The 21,498-nt window shown below is 43.5% G+C and overlaps 2 protein-coding genes across 9 annotated transcripts in view; one reads left to right on the forward strand and one right to left on the reverse strand.

The window, feature by feature from the left end:
- Window positions 1–15,434, forward strand: part of Apbb2 (amyloid beta precursor protein binding family B member 2) — a 305,019-nt gene extending 289,585 nt beyond the window's left edge. For 5 of the 7 annotated variants that reach the window (XM_051198467.1, XM_051198471.1, XM_051198469.1 and 2 more), the window contains 6 exons: window positions 2,376–2,490; window positions 3,447–3,534; window positions 4,504–4,587; window positions 6,083–6,198; window positions 7,693–7,872; window positions 11,349–15,434. In XM_051198467.1, coding sequence (XP_051054424.1) covers window positions 2,376–2,490; window positions 3,447–3,534; window positions 4,504–4,587; window positions 6,083–6,198; window positions 7,693–7,872; window positions 11,349–11,516 — 751 coding nt within the window. In that variant the 3' untranslated portion in view covers window positions 11,517–15,434. The remainder of the gene's footprint in view (window positions 1–2,375; window positions 2,491–3,446; window positions 3,535–4,503; window positions 4,588–6,082; window positions 6,199–7,692; window positions 7,873–11,348) is intronic. The other 2 variants (XM_051198470.1, XM_051198473.1) reach the window with 1 other exon arrangement.
- A 2,100-nt stretch (window positions 15,435–17,534) lies between these two features.
- The window catches only part of Nsun7 (NOP2/Sun RNA methyltransferase family member 7), a 39,391-nt gene continuing 35,427 nt past the window's right edge, over window positions 17,535–21,498 (reverse strand). For both annotated transcript variants that reach the window (XM_051198334.1, XM_051198335.1), the window contains 2 exons: window positions 19,574–19,697; window positions 17,535–19,113 (listed from right to left, as the gene is read on the reverse strand). In XM_051198334.1, the coding sequence (XP_051054291.1) occupies window positions 18,478–19,113; window positions 19,574–19,697 (760 nt within the window). In that variant the 3' untranslated portion in view covers window positions 17,535–18,477. The remainder of the gene's footprint in view (window positions 19,114–19,573; window positions 19,698–21,498) is intronic.

The following is a 21,498-nucleotide window of genomic DNA, read 5'->3' on the forward strand; positions in this document are numbered from 1 at the left end:
AGGCCTTGTAGGTCAGGGGGCCAGGCAGACCTCCAGTAGACTGTGCTAAGCACATCAGTGAGCTCTAGACAGTTTGGGAAGGACGGGCAAATAGTCACCAAATGAGGGAAGATACCATAACATGCAATCATGAAGACCCTCTTCATGAGGGTCATGAGCAAAGGGGAAGACCTTGATATAAGGAATGATGCTTGGAAGATGTTACAGACATTTTACAGCTCTTAAAATCCAGACAAGGGTGTTTGTACTTTATATGAGTGACCCAGGGGAATCTGGGGAGATTTGGCCTCAGAAACATGGCAGCCAGACCTGGAAGTTGGAAGAAGAAGGGTTGTAAGATATGGTGTACCTTACTGTCTGAACCATCTGAGAAATGAGAGGAGTCTGGGGAGGGAGCCAAGAACAAGGCTTCCCTGAGGGGTCTCCAGAAGTGAAGGATAGCTTTTTTTAGGTTGTGTGTTTCCTTAATGGCACTTGAGCCCAGGATGGGAAGGCTTTGGGAAAGACTATGCTCACCTCTCACAGTCTGCCCCACCCCCAAACCTATCTTTTCACCCAGTGCCATGGTATCCATTCACACCTCTGGGTCAATGCAACCACCCCCTATAAGCACTGGGGACATGTGGAGCAAGCTTGTGCTTTGATCCATAGATATTGCCAAACCTTGTTGTGGCCTGGCCCAGAATAGGCTTTGGGAATAAGATGTAAATCATCTTCATGGAGCTTTGTGGGTTTGCAGGATGCCTACTGGTGAGCCTAGTGTATACAGGGAATCTGAGGGCACTGCGGAGCCCAGCAGTTGCAATAGAGTAGAGACAGTGTAAACAAAGGCAGGGATAAGAACTTGCTAAATGCTGGGCACTGGTCGGGCTACAAGGGGTTCAGATGTCCAGGTGGTATGATAGGCCAAAGCATTGGGATCGGGTACAGGGCTGTGGCTGGCAGGCTAGGAAACATTTGATTTCAGTATGCAGGATGCCAACCGAGAGATAGCCAGTGAAGGAGCAAGTTAGGACAGATCCTGAGGGCAGGCTGAGGATAGAAACTGTGAGGTTGCAGGCAGGGATTTGCTAGCCTGAAGTCCACGTTTTTGGACCAACTCCAGGGCACATAGGCAGGGAGATAGGCTTCTCTTGCCAAGCCTTCAAATTTATCAACTTTCCCTCATCCTAAACCTTCATGTGGTCATCTATGAAAATGCTGCCAGCTCCCATAGTAAGAGAAGTAATTTAACCTGCATGGTAGCTCACAGCTGTAATTCCAGCACATAGGGAGGTAGAAGCAAGAGAATTGCTATAATTTTGTGGCCAGCCTGGTCCACGTTGTTAGACCATATCTCAAAAATCCCATGAATGTCAAGAGTGCAGACTGCTCTTTGAGAGGACCCGAGTTTGGTTCCCAGCACCCACCTCACAACTCCAGCTAAATCTCCAGCTGCAGGGAGATTGGATGCCTCTGGTTCAGGGGGCACCTGCACACACATGTACATACCCATACACAAACATATAATCGAAAAATAGAATATATCTTTAAAACTAAAAAGGAAATTAGATAGGAAGACAAGTAATGTAAAAATAAATGCAACTGCTATGAGGGGTAGCTCATACTGTGATTTCAGCACTTGAAAAGTTAGGCAAGAAGATTAGTTTCAGGCCAGACTGGCCTATACAATGAGACCTCTCATTTCGTCTTTGGAGAACTACTGTCTCCGTTAATAGTAGCAAGAAACTTAATTGTATGGTATAGTTGTTTTGAAGCCAAGTAATGCTCTTAATGGTTATCAGTAAACAGACAGAGCAATCTAGCATAGGCCACTTGCTCAAGTCTCCCAGAGACTTGATAATAACACATGACTTTGATAATAGTCCAGTCCACAGGATATGTGTGTTCTAGTATTTTCTGATTGCCCATCAACTTTCCCAGGCAGCTGCGGGGCTGGCCCATACACTGTGCACACATCCACACATCACAGCCCATTGTTTTATTTTCTGTTGTGCGTTTGCCATTATATTGTCCTGCAATTCATATCCCTCCCAATTTTGTGTTCATTGTTTCATCATCTTATTTGTTATTGCTCTATACAGACACTTTCCGCAGAATTCAGTGTTCACTCTGGGTTGATCCCCATCCCAAAGTCCAAGAACTAGGCTTAGAAGACACTACCATGTCATACAGTGACAGGTCCCTAACAGCCACTGAACTCTGCTTCTGCTGTCTGTAGCTGTCGATGTTTTGGTATTTGGTTTTAATCTGCATCCACAGTTCACCACTGACATGCTGCCTGTGAGCTCAGTTAATATTCATAACGAGAGAGCATGTTAGTAAAAAAAAAAAGTCTCCTTTTCCTGACAGCCTGGTAAATTTACTTTGCACAGGGATTTTGCGTATGTAGCAAGAGACAAAGACACGAGGATTCTGAAATGTCATGTGTTTCGATGTGACACACCAGCAAAAGCCATCGCCACAAGTCTCCACGAAATCTGTTCCAAGGTAAGATGGGTCAGGGCACAGGAGGAAATACCTTCCTGTTTCCTTCCACTACCTGAGCAAGCAAAAGCAAACGGGAGGGCAAGAGAGCTGCCTGCAAAACCAACCTGAGGAAGAAACAGGCAGGGTGATGTTCAGCCCACGTCATTAATGTGTAGTGGACCTTGGAGGTTCAGGGCCCATCCACCCAGAGAAATGACGTTCATCACCTTGCAGTGAACATCTTGGGCTTGAAGTGAAGGTGTGCGTTACTTCTAGGGCCACTGGGACCAGGCTCCTTTCAGTCCCACACCACTGTGTAACTCACTGGTAGGGAACAAGAAAACAGTGTGATGCCTGCACACAATGACCATTAGTGTCCCTCACAAAGAGAGACTACCTGCCTAGAAGACTTGGAGAATAATGATGACAGCAGCTGACATTCCTGAGCCCTCTGGACTTGTTTAATACTGATTTATTCCACACAGCCGAGCCATGACATGCATAACTCTCATCTGAATGCAGTGAAGGCAACGAGACACAGAATGGCAGCTTACCTACCTAAAGTCACAGCTAGTAAGGGCAGCGGTGGGATCTGAACCATGCCCTCTGTCTCCAGAACCCTGGAAAGAGTATCAAGCAGCTGCAGAGAAGTCTGTTACTCCGTGTTCCCTGAGGTCAGGTGCCAGAAAGTACAGGGGATGCATGCTAGGTTGTTCTCTGCAGAGGTGAGAACCAGTAGATGGAAGAAGTAACTCCCAAGCACTTAAGAGAACTGTTACTTTGAGGAAATGTTCACCTGTCGTCCCCAGCAAAGAAAAGTGAAATCTCACATACTATTTATTTAGTGCAGGGATCCTGGCAGGGAGAGAAGGAAGATGATCCCAGTGGGATCAACTCAGATACTTTACTGGCAGGGCTGGCTGGTGACGTGGGGTCTGTAGCCGTGAACCCAAGCTGCACTTTCATTTGCTGTCTAGATTATGGCTGAACGGAAGAATGCCAAAGCCCTGGCCTGCAGCTCATTACAGGAGAGGACCAATGTGAGTCTCGACGTCCCTTTGCAAGGTACGTGTACGGCGGCTTCTTCTCCAAAGTTCCAGCCAGCCTGGCAAGACTGAAGGGTTGCAGAGGTTCCCTGGTGTTTCAAGTCTCCTTTAAAAGGTCTGGAGAGATGGCACTGGCTACTCTTAGAGAATACCCAGGTTCGATTCCCAGCACCCATAGGGCTGCGCACCACCATGAATAACTCCATTTCTAGAGCATCCGTTGCTCTCTTCTGGCTTCCGCTGTCTCTGCATGCATTTGCTACACATATATGCAAGCTAGCAACACATTTCATAAATATGAAATAAAAATGTGCCTTAAAAATGAGCATGATGGCCCCCAACCTAGAATCCAATCTCTAGAATTCAGGATGTAGAATCAGTAGGGCCATGTGCCAGCCTGGGTGCTACGTTGTGAGACCCTGCCTAGGTGGTGGAGGAGAAGGTGAGCATGTTCCCCAGGCCCTGCAGGGGACAGAGTTGCTTTTGTCAGTCGAATGGAACACAAAGGGCAGTTGATTTTCGTTTCTGTTGAACAAATGAGAGAACATTCTTGGCAAACTGTTTTGTTTTTTAATCCCATGTGTAGCCCTTGAGTAAGGACTTTCTAGTTTAAAAATATGTAGATTGTTGGTGGGGAGGGGGCACTGCATTATTTTTCCAGTACTTTTGATTATATTACCCTTTGTGACTAAACTTTCATTGGGTACCAGCCATACACCTAACAAATAGAGGATAAAAAGCTGTTTCTTAGCACACAAATGACTTATCATACCTGGTTTGGGCCTTCCAAAGCATTTCAAATACCTTGAAAGATCAATAGGGTTTAGACTGGCAAAGTCCCTACATCTGGAGTGGAGACATGCTTGAGATGCCGGGAACAGGACAAATTGGTATGGGTGGCCATCTGGGCATGCAGATGACAGACAGACAGCTGGCTTTCCCTGCCTCCTGGAACTACTGAGAAACACATTGCTTTTGTTCCCTGTAGTAGATTTTCCAACACCAAAGACGGAGCTGGTGCAGAGGTTCCATGTGCAATACCTGGGCATGTTACCTGTGGACAGACCTGTTGGTAGGTACAATTTTACAAGGCTTCCAAAGCTTGCAAGAGCCCTTGGTTCTCCCAGGAGGGCGAGTGCCACTGGATCACTCCTCCTCTTCCCTCGACTCATACCTCTGTGGTGACACCAGCCTGGACACATGGTCATCTTGATCGTGTGGGTAGTGAGAGCCAGCTAACCTTGACTTGATGTGCGATCCCAGAGTGCAGAGACTCCAAAGGGATGAGTGTGTGTTTCCTGTTGTTCCAGCATTCCGGAATTGAGCAGCCCAGGACCGTAGAGTGATCTGGCTTCCAGCTCTTGGGCCAGGCCCCTGCCTCCATTCTTACCCACTGGAGACAGGAAGGAAAGATTAATCTTTGCTTGTTTATTTGTTTGCACCATCACCGCCTGGCAAGCCAGAGTCTTTACACTGTGGACCAGAAGTGGTATTTCCAGTGTTCAGGTCCTACCCCAGGGCCAGGACCTGATGTGTTCCGCTTGCCCAAGCTCACAGAGAGGCTGGGACCTGGAGCTTCTCCCTGGCTGGAAGAGGCTGTGGAGAAATCAGTGCTCTGCTGGGGATAAAGTGAAGTGCTCCCTGGGTGGTAGCTCCACAGTTCCTCAAAGCATTTTTTGTTTCACCCCGCCTACCCATGCCTCACAAGCACTGGGCTTATGCCACCATCACCAGGCCTGTGTGGGATTCTTAACATGAATGCTGATAACATACGGGTCCCCAGAACTAGACAGCAAAGAAGAGTTGGTTTGAGGCTAGGCTATAGGGAGCATAGAGTAGCCCTCTAAGAGTTACGTAGGTGCTGAAAATATCCTAAAATTAATTTGATGGCCACGCTGTGAACACATTGAAAACCACTGAGTAGTGTGCTGTAAAAAGAGTAAATTCCACGTAAGTTATATGACAATAAAGTTGTTACATCTGAGCAGGCAAGATAGCCTCAGGGGGCATAGGACAACTGACATACACACGCATGCTGTGTCATGTGCTCACACACAGATTTAGTTTGTTTTAAACATGCTTGCTCTACAAATAACAGAGGAACTCACTGGACAGCATGTCATGTTTCTGTAAAGGGGCCATCAACTCTGTCCTGACTAAATATTAAGTGTGGTAAGGAGGGTCTGGTGCTCTGGTAGATGCGGGCTTCTGTTGGGTCTCCTTCCCCAGGCTCTCAAAGACAGGGTTGAGGTAGGAGTGTCATAGTCTCATAGACAGGACGCACGCACGCACACACACATACACACACACACACACACACACACACACACACACTCATCATATACATGTGTGCATGCAGGCATGCGTGCACGAACACACATGTATGTACACTGAATCCCTACAGGTGCTCATGACTCTTTTCTTCTGAGCAAACTTGAGGATAAAGCGATCGATAAGGTGGCCCGGGACTCCAGGAACTGCAAAGGTCATCCTGGGTGTGACTGTTACTGGGTGATTGGGCCTGAGTGATTAGAGAGTGAATTTTCCATTTCCCTTTCTATCTATAGGTATGGACACCCTGAACAGTGCCATAGAAAATCTTATAACCTCATCCAGCCAGGAGGATTGGCCTTCTGTGAACATGAACGTGGCAGATGCCACTGTGACAGTCATCAGTGAAAAGGTGAGGAGTTGGAGGGGGACGCTGGCTTGCCTGGACTATCAGGGAGGTTTTGAATACAATGGTCTTTCATAAGACCTGGAAACAGAGTCAAGGCTTGATTTCTTGGAGGTTATACTGACTTGTGATTAAAATGGCCTATGTTTATAGAAGATTTGGGGCTTTGTCTGGTCTAATTGTGCCTTCCTCGGGACCTGGAAACTTCTATCCTCATGACCCGATTCAGACTTCCTCACTTGCTCTAGAGATTAAAATTGTTCAGGGTGACACGTGGCACGAGCTGTAGCTTACTGTGAATGTTGGTTTTGTTTTAGGGCTCTGGTGTGGAGTAGACCATGCTGTCTGGGGTTGGTACAAACCCTGCTTGTGTTAGGGATGCCCAATGATATATAACTTCAGGAGAATAAATCACTGATCATCCTGACAGTTCGGCGTTAGCCTCAACCAAGACTATCCCATTGAACAAAGTCACCTGTCTAAGATCAAATTGGAAACACAGGACAGGGCCTTAAAGTCAGGCAGTCTGAGTTCAGCTCACTTTACAAAGGTGAATGAAGCACCTGTGCTGGAAAGACCTCGGGTCAGAAGCACGTTCCAGCTTCTGCCACCCACTTCACCCCCATCGGTGGGCAGAATCTTGCCTGGCCTCTGTGCTTGTGCTGGATTTCATGTCACTCCTAAAGCATGTTGCCCTGCCCTCTCCCACTGCAGTGTTATGGCTGGTGCAGCTCCCTCCATGAACCACCCCTTCCTTTGTCTGCATCTTCTCTCCCAAACTGGGTCCTGCATTTCTTCCCCAAACCTCCTGACCTCTCTGTCCAGGGTAGTCTGCCTATGAGATGTATCTCACTCCTGAATGAATATTTAACAAGCCAGAATGTTATGATTTGAAAGGTGGCATTCTAGCTGTGTTTACTAATTCACAAATTGCCCGTGGTTGCTGCCATGGATGTCAGCTATGAAACGAATCCCACACACATCTTTATGCTACCTTGTTCGTGTGTGAAGTAGGAGGGGGGTGAATTGGCAAATGCATTGATTAAGCAGTGTTTTGTCTTCCACTGTGTTGGACGTGATTTGGTGCTTAAGTAAAAACCGATGGAGAGAGACTTGTGGATCTCTTTCTCCTGGACCCTCAAGGTCCACGTAGACAAAGAGGTTTTGAGCCACTGAGTGTCCTACATTGGGCAGTATATAGAAGTATATATGACATCGTTCTTCGAACAGTGAATAGCAGATGTGGGCTATGCTGGATAGAGAATGGATACACATCCCATTCCACAACAGCAGTGTCATTCACAGTGAGATCGATGCCAGCAGTCACCCACGGCAGTGATGGCCTCCCTGGCCACTTAGCCAAGTTTTCACTTTCTAATTAAATGTGAGTCCTATTGGGCTCTGCAAGCTGGATTCTCTGAGGTATTTTAGGTGTGAAGCTTTTGCTGATGGCTGTCTGGTTTCCCAGAAAGCATGGGTGCTGAATGATGTCTCTTGCAGAACGAAGAGGAAGTCTTGGTGGAGTGTCGAGTGCGGTTTCTGTCCTTCATGGGTGTCGGAAAGGATGTCCATACATTTGCCTTCATCATGGACACTGGGAACCAGCGCTTTGAGTGCCACGTGTTTTGGTGTGAGCCTAATGCTGCCAATGTGTCAGAAGCCGTCCAGGCTGCCTGCATGGTGAGAGAGCCTACCCTGTGCTCAACCCTCCCTATCCTGCTTGTTGTACATGCTGTATATTAGAGTGGAAATCCTTATTTAAATCTGAAAGCCCATAGCACTCTCATATCTGTGGGCAGAATCCACTAAGCCTGGCAGAGCACACCTCAGGAGTCAGGGTTTTGTACAGAATCAGTAAGACTTAAAGGTCATCTGTTCTGGACCCCTAATTAATAATTTCAGTATGTGACCAAGAAATGCTAGTCATATGTGAGTTATCTGCCTTCAAATCAGTATTTAAAAAAAAATTAGCAATGGGCTGGAGAAATGGCTCACAACCAAAAATTAAAAAAAAAAAAACAAAAAATTAACAAGTGATTCTTTTGCCCATGGTTGATTTCAATGCGTTATTATTATAATTTTATTTATTATTTGTGTCGTAATCCTCACAACAACTACAACCAGTAGTTGGTTTTGTTTTGTTTATGAGATAAGAGACCAGAGGCATACATACTTTTAATCCCAGCACTCTAGAGGCAGAGGCAGGGAGATCTCTGCGAGTTCGAGGCCAGTCTGGTGTACAAGTGAATTCCGGGACAGCCAGGGCTACACAGAGAAACCCTGTCTCAAAACAGCAGAAGAGAGAGGGAGAGATCAGTAAGTAACCAACTAGGGTCAGCCACACAGTCCATGGTGCTGGGTCATCAGGCCAGGGTACTTCACAGCATGTCTGCTTTAAGTCTAAAATCTCTCTTCACTGAGCAGATGTGCTCCCAGCACCTTTCAGACACACGGTGCAGTACTCAGAGCAAAGGAACTGTGAAGGTAGGCAGGCAGGCGCCAGGGCCTGAGGTCCACGGCATAGTCTGGTAGTAGCAGTTTGAGTCGCTAGAACTGGTGGAAGACACAGGACACTGTCATGAAAGACTGGTGAAGTCTGACTCTCTCCAGCAAAGATTGTCAAGTAGGAATTGGTCATCTCTAGCTTTGGAGCTTTTTGGGTGTAGTTTTTAAAATAGGATTCTGTCGGGAGCTGTCTTTGTGGGGTTGCAATCGGAACCAGCCGAGTGGCCCCAAGTTCATACCTGAGTGGGAGAGTGTGGATGAGGGAAAGGCTAGCTATAGATGATAAAGAAAAGATAAAGAGACAGAATAAAGGTCAGGAGGGCGGATCAGTCAATACTGAAATGTCACGTTTATTTTTCACCACTCTTATATACCTTATTCAAAAAGGGGAACATGGTATCATGCATATGGGACAAACAGACTTTTCTTCCTCACTTATTCTAAGGGTTCAGTAACCACACCTTAGCTCCAACTTCTTGTTCCCTAGCCTTGAGGGTCAGAAGTGCCACACTTCAGATTCAGGTTGTTATTTAGCATAAGATAGTCAAACATCCTACTGTAGCCACACCTTTGACCTTTAGGTCTTATGACTTGCTGAGGACAGTTTTGAACTCTCTGTCTTTGTGCCAAGATAGAGTGCAGCCATCTTTATGGGCACCCATAGGATTCCATCCAAAAGGAAGACAGCCTGCCTTCCTGCTGATCTTTCCTAGTGAGGGTGGGTTTTAAAGTACATCTTGAGGTGTAGAGATCAACCCAGGGGCTTATCAGCTAGTGTAGACCGGAGAGACAAGGAGGGTGCTCCACGGGAGCCAGCTAGGAGAGCTAAGGAGGCCATGATCTCTGAGTGCTGAGGTGGAGCACTTCCTTGTGTGGGCATGGAGGAGTCTCTTCTCTATGTCCTTGGGCTGCACAGGCCCAGGGAGCCCCAAGTGTGAATCAGAGAGGTCAGGTATAATGGAGGGAGACTGTACTAGATTGAGAAGGAATTGACAAAGACAGAAAGCTATGAACGTGGGGGGCTAAGAAAGTCTGTCAAGGGGTTGTCTAACACTGGCTGGCCTGTGAGCGTGGTTAGTTTAGGATGGAGGCAATCTGCATATTTTCTTCTGCTAAAGAATCTACATATATTGTGTGCCTTGCAATGACGTTTATGTGAATGACAGACCCCACATAAGACAGTGGCTTCATGAAAGCATAGTGCATTTGTGGGTTTGTTTTCAAGTTGTTTTTTTTTTTTTTTTTTTTCCATTCAGTTTTCGGTCCTCTGTGTAAAAGTTTGCAGCACCCTGGCTGATCCATCACTGCAGACTTCCCTACCTTGCCTTTGCCAACCTCACTGCTGGCCTTGGCGGTGCCCCCCCACCCCCTTCACTGTAGTCTCTACCTCATTTTGCTGTCTCCTTGGCATCTTTTTCTTCTTGTACAGGCCATGTCTTGCAAGGCTGCATTTGGGCTCATTTTTCCTTGCACAATCCAAGGAATCATGAATCACACCAAAGCCAATTGTCATGTCATCCCCCAAATGAGTTCTGAATCCAGATACAAAAAAAAAAAAAAAAGGCATCTGGTGTGTTTTTGTACATTCTGGCTGCTTCTCCTACATTTCTATCTTAGGTATTGTTGCCTTTCCAGGATGAAGGACATTAATGACTAGACAAGGGAATAGGAAAAGAGCAAGTTAGTTACAGGTACCTGTTGTGGCCAGTAAAGCAGTCAGCAGGTAAAGGCACCAAACCTGGTAACCTCATTTTGTTCCCTAGCCCTGGACCCCGTGAGAAAAGACCAACTCCCACAAGTTATCCTCTGGTTTCCACACGTGTCCTGTACCATATCTCACACACACACACACACACACACACACACACAGAGGCAAACTTTTTAATCTTTCGGGGGGGGGGTGGGAAGGAAGACAGACCTGGGACACACACTCCATCTGGTTTTCCCTCAGTGGTCCTCAGTGGAAGGGTTGTTTTCTCTAAAGTGCATCCTGTATGCTAATGCTCACAAGCCTGGATATCAAGGGGCAGGGCTGAGGGGAGAGGAGCAGGGGAGTGCAAGAGTTGAGGTGAACCTGGGAACCAGGTATAGAGCTTTAGGTGGGAGGAAGGGGCTATGGGAAAAAAAAACAAGTGCTATTTAGTCAAGCAAAAACTAGATATTTTACAAAATTGAAATGGAGGATAACAGATGGTTTAGGTCTAAAATGAATGGCTTTCACTCTTAATTATACATTTTAAATGCTAATGACAGTTAGCTAATTAGTTTTATCAGTGGCTACAGTTTTGTTTTTCCAGATTCCCAGACTCATTTTTCCATTTGAAAACACTGTTTTTAATAAAAATTTTATTAGTGCAACCAGCTGGAGTAGCTCAGGCAGTGTGCTAGAAGGCATGTGGGTACAGTCCAAGCTCCCCACACACTGATCCAGCTCTCCCCAGTGCAGAATTCCTGTCTTCATTTCAAATCCATGTTATTCTCAACACTTATACACAGATTTGTACTATTGGTAATGGTGGTGAATTCCTAGATTTATATTTAGAAGCCAGGCCATTAACTTTTGAGGGTCAACATATTGGTAGAAAATCACAAGCACAATAACCAAGAGGAAATAATATGACCTAAAATTCTGCTTGCCTGTTTTGTTCCAGTTGCGATATCAGAAGTGCTTGGTAGCCCGACCACCTTCACAGAAAGTTCGACCTCCACCCCCACCAGCAGACTCGATGACTAGAAGAGTCACAACTAATGTAAAACGAGGGGTCTTATCTCTCATTGACACTTTGAAACAGAAACGCCCTGTCACAGACACACCCTAGCAGCTCCAGAGGCTCAAGGATTTTGTCATTTACCCCTGAAGATCAAACATCTACACTAAAGAAGCGGACAGCTGGCCCTTCCTCCACTCTGTTGCTGATGCTGTGTCTCCAGAGAATTTATCCTTAACTGAACGTGTTAGACAAGCATGTGATCTCGTCTTGCCGCCATCATGTGACATGAAAAGAAGCATGAGGTTTTTGTTTTGTTTTGTTTTGTTTCTGTAAGTTACATCATGGGCAGTGGAAGGTCTCTTTCTTACTGTAAATATTGTGAGCAGGACTTCACACACACTCAGAAGAATGTGGCCACACCCTTCCTAGAGAACTAACGCTGCATCCTTGGAGTGAACCATGCCCAAGTTCGTTTCGCTGTCCTCTTGATTGGATCTATCACATGCAACCTTGGGGTCCCTTGGCATTTTGCCCTGTTTTCAGCCTTTAAAATATCCAGACCCTGAGGAACAGATGCCATTGACTTGCTGTAAAAAGAAGGTGATGCCTTGAGGTTTTAGTTTTTCATAAAAGTGAACCCATTGGTTGACAAAATTGGCTGTTGGCATCAGTATAGACATCAACCAACCACTTTCCTCAGCAAGCTCTCTGATGCATGGACACCCTTTCATGTCTACAGCTGTTTGGGTGCTGGGCAAAGGAAAACTTTAAAATTGATAGAAAACTAAATTTGAGGAATTAAATCAAGCAAAAAAAAAAATAGCCTTTCTTTTCAGCTGGTTTTCAAACCAGTTATTTTAAAAAAAGAGATTAACAGAGTCATAATGCATTTGAGATGGGACATATTTCAAACTTCTGCCTTACATTGTACAATGCAGCTAGAGAATTAAAGTGTACTATGGCCATTCTCTATCCACACCTGAAAATAAAATATTCCTGGACCTTCCATCCTTAGTTTGATAACGAGCTAATATGCAATTTAGAGTTGAGGAAATGTCATTTATCTCTGTCACACACTATGATTTTAGATCTCCACTGTGTGATTCTTGTTGGTTCACATCCTGGAGGTAAATGTACTCCTAGGATTCCCTATCTGCCACAACCTTTCTCTACACATTTTGTCCAGAAAGCTGTCTAATCATCGTATATTGTCCATGGCAACAAATTTAAGTTGTACTTTTCCTGCATTTATGTATTTAATGTTAGTAATTGGTAAGACTTGACTAGATATGTTTTAAGACTTCTATTTTTCCATTTTTAATTTTTTTCTTATCAGAGCAAAATCTACACAGGTTGTTTGGTAGTGTCCCCCAAATACCATTTTCTCGCACCATTTTATGTAGCTAAGAAACCTAACTATAAAGATTCACAAATTTAGACTTGTTGACATTATTATTTTAAAAGGAAGTTGCAAAGGAGATTAGTCTTAATATTACTCTTATTTACTTTTAATGTCAAAATTGATATGGTTATACAAGCAATGCTTTGTTTATACACTACTTTGCAGTTGTCAGAATGCTTCCCAAGTTTTATCACATTTGAGCCTTACAAGGTAGAAAAGGTACTAAACTCACTGAAGAAGTCAAAATACACAATACCAAGAGGCTAATTGAGTGGCCTAGGGTCTTGACAAAGTCCTTGAGAGCCAGAATCAGGAGCCACACCTCCCAGCTTTTGCCACATTATACCCCCTCCACACAGTCAGGAAGACCCTTCACAAATGATTCTGGGTACATACAAAGAAGAACAGATAATGAAAATACCGTCGGGCAATTCCAGAATTCCCTAGCGTCTTAAGAAAAATGTCCAGTTTATCTACACAGTGGCAGTTATTGTTAAGACCATTCCTTTCCCAGTCCAGGACTGTGTGTCCTCAAATGTGTTGTATAGGACAAATGTCTGTCCCCAGCAGCCTATTCCAAGCTGAGAGTTTCTAGAAATTACATTACTTGTGGCACTTAGCCACCATGGAGTATGATGGAAAGAGAGAGAGTCCTCCACCTGTGGGTCCCTCAGAAAACCCGTGGAGTCAGATGCAGAGAACCTGAGCTGTTCACTGGCATCCACACATAACAATAAAAGCAATGTCACTGGAGAAAAATGTGTTTACACTTGGTGCCAACTTGCACACTAGCTGAACTAACTAGCGCCACCTGAGAAATTTCTACATTAAGGAGACCTTATTGTGCCCAGAGAAAAACTGCTCAGAATCTAGTTATCATGGTCCCTCATCTTGAGCTCCACGGTGAAATGTTTTAATGTACTCAACTTCAAAACTCTAAAGTAATCCACATTTCTATAGGAAGTCTCTACCCAAACCCTGTTCGTCTCTAAGACCTACATTTGTTTGTTTTCAGGATCAAGAATACTGAGCTAGCTTTAAGTAGCAAACTGATTTATATATGCAATTTCAGGATGCAGTAAGATGAATAAATAGCCTTTACATATGAAGAACTCTTACTGCAGCTGTTTTGTTTTGAAAATAGCTTTGCATACTAAATGCAGGTTGATTTTGTAAAATGAATTATGTTAAGCAGTATGTTCAGACAACTTTCTGCCATGGCCAAAAAGTATGTATGAAAGTATGTTTGCATTTGTTTGTGAAGGGATGCCAATGTTTTACCTGAGATCTTAGTGATTCTTCAGTTATCTATGCATTCTTTATATCTGTGATTCGGTAAACAGGCAGCCGTGTTCACTATGCCTTGTGTGTCTTATCATTTTTTTAATTAACTTGTTAAATACAGCTTAAAATATTTTTATTTTATTTATTCTATTTTTACTGAAATATACTGCATCATTGTGTTAATGTATTCTCTTTCCTGGGTGTAATGTCAGTGTACCTGGGTCTGAGTAAGCTCAGTGAACTACATCGCCTAAAAGGTGGTTTTATAATGATTTGTAGTCACATTTCTATTGGAATATGTAGAAGCAAGGACAAAATGCTTAAAGTTCTTTTTATTTTTTAAAATGACTAGGTAGATGTGCTCTGACCACCTTGCCTGTGCTCCTTGGTAGCATCAACGTGGTAGCCAACATGCCAATGGCTAAGAACTTCTCTTCGTAGACTAAGGCACTGTGTGGTGCTCTGTTTTTGTATCCGTCACAGCGTGTGTGATTTCATCAGAGATACACATATATCCACGTGCCCTTTGTTTCCACCTGGATTCAAAATCACCCACAGCTAATTAGAACCATTGTTTTGTTTGTTTGTTTGTCTGTCTGTCTTACTGCATGAAGGGACATTAGACCCATTTCCATTAAAACAAATTCTTGGTGATACAACTGTTGGCACTGCTATTTTTTTTTTTTTTTAATCCACGTTAGGCATTTAAGAAAGACACACAACAAACCACTCAAAACAGAGCCACTTGTAGCCCTGAAGCTTCGCTTAGTGTATAGTACACTTACTTTATGAACATTGCAACGCAAGGTTTCAAAAGCCACGTGGAAAAATGTCTTCCCAACATTAGCACAATTTAATCAGACCAAAAGCTCTCTAGCTGGCTAGGTTTAATCCAACATCTGATGTGCTTACAGCCAGTAAGAAAGCAACTGAGCTTGTTTCAGCACACTGGAGATGTGGCTCAGTGGTAGGGCCTTGCATAACACGTGCAGAGCTCTGAGTTTAATCCTTGGAAACCACGGGGTGGGGGTGGGGGGAAATGTTGCATTTCAAGGCAAAGAGCTTCGCTTCCACCATCTGTGAGCTTTGCCAGGCAGCCACATCAGCCACTTCCTCCTGAAAGGACATCTTGTTTTCATTTTGATGCCTTTTGCTGTTGACCACGTTTACACATTTAAATGTAAAATGTTGTGAGAATAAATGTAGCTGCATACTATGTCTGACTCGTTTATCTGACAGCATGGCCACATCTATAAGAAACGGATACAAACTTAGTGTCTCTACAGTAGTTGTTTTATTTTTGTATTATTCTGACTTCAAATTAAACTTTTTAAAAATCATTTTAGTAATTTAAGGTTCTGCTTTCATTAGCATTTCCTACTTGGTGAGAATGAACTAGTTACTTTAACTTGGAGTAGTTGTTTACCCTTGCTTTTTGGTCAGTAGAGAGAGCTAGCATTCTGAACACATCTAATCATCAGCTGGAATTTTTTGTGAGCAGTCTTTTAGGGTTAAGGTGTTTCAGCACAAGAAGTCTGCCTTTCATTCTTGTAAGAATGACAGATGGAGGTGGGAAGTGCATTAAATCCCAAATGAAAGGTGGTAACTAGAGAGTCAGTTGGGTCTGGTTTAACTCCCTTACACACAGAAGACAAATGATTAAAATTATACATTTTATTCACTGCGTGTGTTGTGTTGTTTTGTCTTTGAGATAGATCTCACTATGTAACCCAGGCTGGCCTTGAACTCATGGTGATCCTCCTGCCCCAGCCTCCTGAGTGCTGGGTTTTCAGATGTGTGCCACCACACTCCACTTTTTCTTGTGCTACTAAAGACAGTAACTCTCAATAAACAACATTTCCTCCTGCTTCCAGGGGTTTTACACAGGTAATAGTTTCAGGTAAGAATCTGAATTTGCTTGGGCAAGGCTCAGGAGTCGATCCCCAGTGCCACAAAATAAATAAATTGAAAAAAAAAAAATATATATATATATACATATGACTTGTTGCTGCAGTATTTAAATATTAGTTATTTTTTATTTTTATTTAAATATTGGTTATTTTTTATTTTGCTCAGGAAAGTAAAATGCAATTTAAAAGACTGTGTGACCAGCAGTCTTCACCAGAGTTCTCTTATGTTGATTTTATCCTGTTTTCCTTCTTACTTTACCAGTAAATAATTGATCCTGTCTTCCCAAGAAGAGTGCCAAAGAAGAGCATACAAGCTTAATAAATGAACGATTCCATTTGGAATCTCCAGGAATGTGCAAAGAGAAAACTAACTTAGGCGACCCTGAAATAGCTGCAAGTGGTGACATGTGCTACATGTGCAAGTGGTCACTTCCTGCTAGAGATTAGAAAGTGTCCTGAGCCTGCATGAGACAGACTTAACCCAGAAGACACTTGAAAGTACAAATCTCAGCCTGGGTGGAATGGTCTTCAACCTGAACTCCTTTGCTGGGATGAAATGGCAGCTCCTCTCTGAATGATGTAAATTAACTAAGAGAGATGCATAGTTTATATCTTGGTAAAATACCTAAGCAACGGAGGCAGTGTGGGCTTGTGTTTGTAGGTCTGGGAATGGAAACTGATGCCAGGTACATGCTAAGCAAGGCTTCCACCCCAGAGCCATATCCCAGCCTAGACAAGATATTCTTGAGCAGCTCAGGCTAGACCGGAATTTGGGAAGGAACCCTTCTACCTGTTTCCTAAGTTCTATGCATTCTAAGAGTCATAACTAGCAAGACTTTTTTGGAATAGAAATATAAATCTTTTGAAGTATAAACTCATTTTCCTCATTCACAGATTTTAATGGAAAATATAAATCTTTGGCTGAAAGAAAACTGTACTATGAAAACTAAACCCAACTGTAGTAAGATAATCACTTTGTCCACACCTGTGGCACTGACCACGCCCATTGGGGTGGGGACAGGGGCAGATGTTACCTGGGGGAACTAGGTCTGAGGAGCTGTCCATCCCCCACCCCACCCCTCAGAGCTGTCTCTTGCTTGCAGCACAGGGACAGAGCATCAGGAGGCATCCTTGGGACCAGGAACCTGCTGGTGTTCATCTGTCTCTGTTGTAAGTTATTTTTCCCTAAATAAACATCTATTTGGCCTATGTTTTCCTGATCTTACTACACCACGATACCCAACAATCCTTTGTCCTTCCCAGGTCAAGTGGGCCAGGAAAAACCACTAGAGCTAAAACAGATCCCAGTCTACCTAAACTGAGCATGTAGCACTCATTCACACTTCTCCACAGCTGAATTCTGTGTGAAGATAAAGCTTTACATTCAAACTCCGAATGCGTTGGAACTCTAAAATAAGATTTGTAGTCATAACTTTATTTAATGTCAAACAATTTCTGTTGCCATGATGAAAAAAATCAGACCCAGAAATGACAATCATGTCAATATTGGTAGGCAATTGTTACTATAGCTAAAAGTAATTGACATTTAATGTATTAACATAGTGCTATAATGTATTTCAATTGTGCATCAGAAATGAGTTATCAAGGTTTGATCACTGTGTGCATCGGAATGACTTGTACATTTGGCTGTGTCACCTGATCTGTGCATAGAATCAGAAATCTTGAGTTTTTTCAATGATACATTGCTTGTGTTCAACAGTTAGACCTCTTTCTCAGAACAAGAACGCTTAGTTAGAATTTGCTCACAGTCCTTTCCCAACAGTGTGTGGATAAACAGAAGGCAGGGATTATTGTGTGCAGCCTACTCTGGACTCTGGAATGTTCTCCAGAAATTTTTTTTTATGTATGGACATCTGGGCCATGCACGACTAGCACAAGAGATTCCCTGTGCTTCCTAGCCCTCCCTACTCAAAGCTCAGTCCATCACAGAACCTTCTGGCATGCCCTGTTTCAGGAACAGTGGGATGCTTAAGGAAAAAACTGGCCTCAATTGGGATTCAAGAGGTTTCAGTAACAGTAACTGCCTGGCTGGCTAAGGAGCAGTCTAGGTGTCCTGGCTGGAGCTGGAGTGGGCGGGATAGGACAGCATCATTTGTATCTCAGGACTTTGTACCAAGCCCCTCAATGAAGTCTGCACAGCAACCTACTGGAAGGTGGACTCTGTTCCCTTCAGGTAAGACAGCTGCTTAGTCCACCCGTCAGAACTCCCAGGAGTGAGGCAAGTTCTACCAACTGATCCAGTCTGCAACTGGGCATCCTAAAACAGATTAGCACCGAGCTGATGAAGCCTTTGTTTGCTCACCCAATCCCTTCCATTATTTCTCATCTGTCTTCATTCTCTGGAGGTAAAATTGCCATCAGAAGATACTAAGCGACCAAAAGCCCCAGTATCTTGTGTAATAGTCTCTAAACGTAAAGAAATCCCAGCCAGCCTGGAGGAAGGGCCACACAGTCAAAGCCATGGTCTGGGATGCTTGAGGAGGGAGGAAGTTGTGTTTTCCTTAGTTTTCTCCCCTCTTCTGGGTGCTGATGATGTAACATAGCTGGGCATGCCAGCCTTTGACCCAACCAAGCGACAGTAGAAATGGTTTGCTGGCATCTGAGATCGGGCCCCCTGAGGACTTGAGAACGGGAACATCACTGGAGGCAAAACAATCTCCACGGATTTCAGAGGAATCACTTTGCCTTCTGGCCGAGTTCGTCTCAAGGTCATCGGCCGTTCTTCTGACCGGGAAGGAATAGTGTTCTTCGCCAGTGTGGTTGCTAAAGGATTGGTGGCAGCCTTGATGGGTTTTCTGACCTGGGAGGAAGTGCCCACTTGAGTCACATTTTTTGATGGGAGAGGTGTTTTTGATGTTAATGCCTCGCCTTGGGAAGTACTGGCTTTACTTTCTCGGTTCAGGAACTCAGTGATTTTCATTTGGATGTCATTGTTATCATTAGCAGGAGGTTTGGGCAGTGATGTTTTGGATTTCTTCCTCTTCTTCTCCCGTTTGGATGTCTTCCCAACCTCAACCCCATCCAATAGACCTTTGGCCGCAGCTCGGGCCAGAACATCCTTCACAGATACGGTCTCGGATGGGTCTCGCTGCAATGAAAGAAGCAGCTATTAACTTGGAAGCCACCTTCAGTGTGCAGATTTTAAAATATTAGTGATTTAGTGAAAATGAAAACATACTAAAATAAATGATTTTTAGGCCTTAGACCCTAACATAACTCATAAGGCACACCAAATAACTTTTTTCTTAGTTCAATTTCCCCATTTACAAACCTCATAAGAATTACACTGCTTATTTCTTATATGTTAAGGAAGATACACAGTTGGCAAACTGCTGGGAAAGGTAGGAGCAGAGGGCAAGACAAAGAGGGATGCTGAGGATGATGGAGAACAGAGATCGCATGCTAAACAGTAGTGTTCCTGTTCTTGCCCTCCAACTGTCCATACAAACAGCCACTGCAAAATGATCATGAAGTAGGTTCCGATGACAACAGTTTGTTTTTTACAATTCCAAAGTATGTCATGGATTAGGATTTTTCTTCCTCCTTACCTCTCTTGTTAAAATAGAAAGAAAACAACCATTGGTAACATCAGATGGTTCCACTCTGAAAAATTTGTCCATAGACAATTTTATTTCTTTTAAGGAGCACAGCGGAAGAACAGGAGGACTGAGTCTGAAGTAGAAAAAGAAACAACTAAGTTAAAATGGCTACTTATCCAAGAGAGGAAGACAGTATTCTTCAACTCTAATTTCTGTCTTGCCAATCACTTAAGTAAAAATCTCAAATAAGAAAAAAAAAGTGCTAAAGCTGTCTTCTCAATATTTCATGTTAGTTCATAATTTATTATACTTCCAAAGTCTCTAAATAACTACGCCAAGAATAACCTCTTAACAAGCTGGAAGGATCTCTAAGGATTAATATGTTATGAACATAGGTGAATCACAATTGACAGATGTATAGTACCAGGACTAGAGATGCTGCTCAAGGGGTAGCATGCTTCCCTAACACACAGGAAGCCATGGGTTGGATCCTGAACCCTGCATAAACTGGGCATAAACTGACACAGACCTGGGAAGCAGAGGCAGGAGAAACAAGTTCAAGGTCATAGTTAGCCACATAGCACGTACAAGGCCAGCTCCTGGGCTACAGAAGACCCCATCTCAAGGCAAACAAGCAACAACAAAAAACAACCAGGGCTGGTGAGAGGGTTCAGCAGGCAACAGCACAAATCTGATGCCCTGCATTCAATTCCAGGACACACATCGCAGAAGAACCAAACTGATTCACAAGTTGTCCTCTGACCATCACATATTTTCTTTGTGCATTCAAACTCACACACACATACACAGTTCAAGACTATACTATACACACACACAGCTCAAGATTACATCACACACACAAAGTTCAAGACTATACTATACACACATACACACAAAGCTCAAGACTACACTATATACACACACACACACAGTTCAATACTACACTACACACAAAATTCATCACTACACACAAAGTTCAAGACTACACTAAACACACACACACCAAGTTCAAGACTACACTATACACACACACACACACACATACACACAAAGTTCAGGGTCATTCTCAACTTCATAATGAGTTTGAGGTCAGCCTAAGATAAAGGAGAGTCTATGTCACAAAATATAAGGATAGAATAAAGACTTTCTAATACAAAGGGAAAAATGTTTAACCATTGACATGTTTATAAGTACATTTAATTTCTTGTGTAGTATCATTTATAAATAAGATATTAATGTTCATATTATGTTATTAAGCATAATATGATTATGATGTTATACATGCCTGTTGTACTCATTTATTTATTTATTTATTTATTGGAGTTTTGAGACAGGGTTTCTCTGTGTAGCTTTGGAGCCTGTCCTGGAACTCACTTTGTAGACTAGGCTGGCCTGGAACTCACAGAGATCCACTTCCCAAGTCCTGGGATTGAAGATGTGAGCCACCACTGCCCAGCTTGATAACATTTATGTTTCCATATTTGGGGATTGGCCTATATCCAATCAAAGCAATTAAACCCTGTCCATATGAATTAGAGCATCAGGAATACTTCATTCATTTTGTCTATTGTGAAATTTACAACCAATTTAAAATTTATATTTATTTCATTATTTGCCCACTAGATGCAAAGCCCATGAATAGAACTGTAACTCAATTTCGTTTATACATTAGGAAAATAAATCAAGTTGCAATAATATAAATTAGACCAGGGCGAATGCCCAAGACAAGTAGAGGCATCCTATGGGAGGACAGAGTTAAGGGACAGCTAATGGTAACTGTGGGGGAATGCAAAGAGAGAGCCTGCATAGAAGTGGGCTGGGCTGCCAATGCTGCATCCTGCCGAGTAAGTGGTTTCTGAGATATTGATGGGGGGTGAACAGAACAGAAAATGAGGAAGAGCACCAGCAACCTGACAAATCACACTGTGTTCAGC

Source organism: Phodopus roborovskii, unplaced genomic scaffold (genome assembly GCF_943737965.1).
Source record: "Phodopus roborovskii unplaced genomic scaffold, PHOROB, whole genome shotgun sequence".
Taxonomy (NCBI): Eukaryota; Metazoa; Chordata; class Mammalia; order Rodentia; family Cricetidae; genus Phodopus; species Phodopus roborovskii.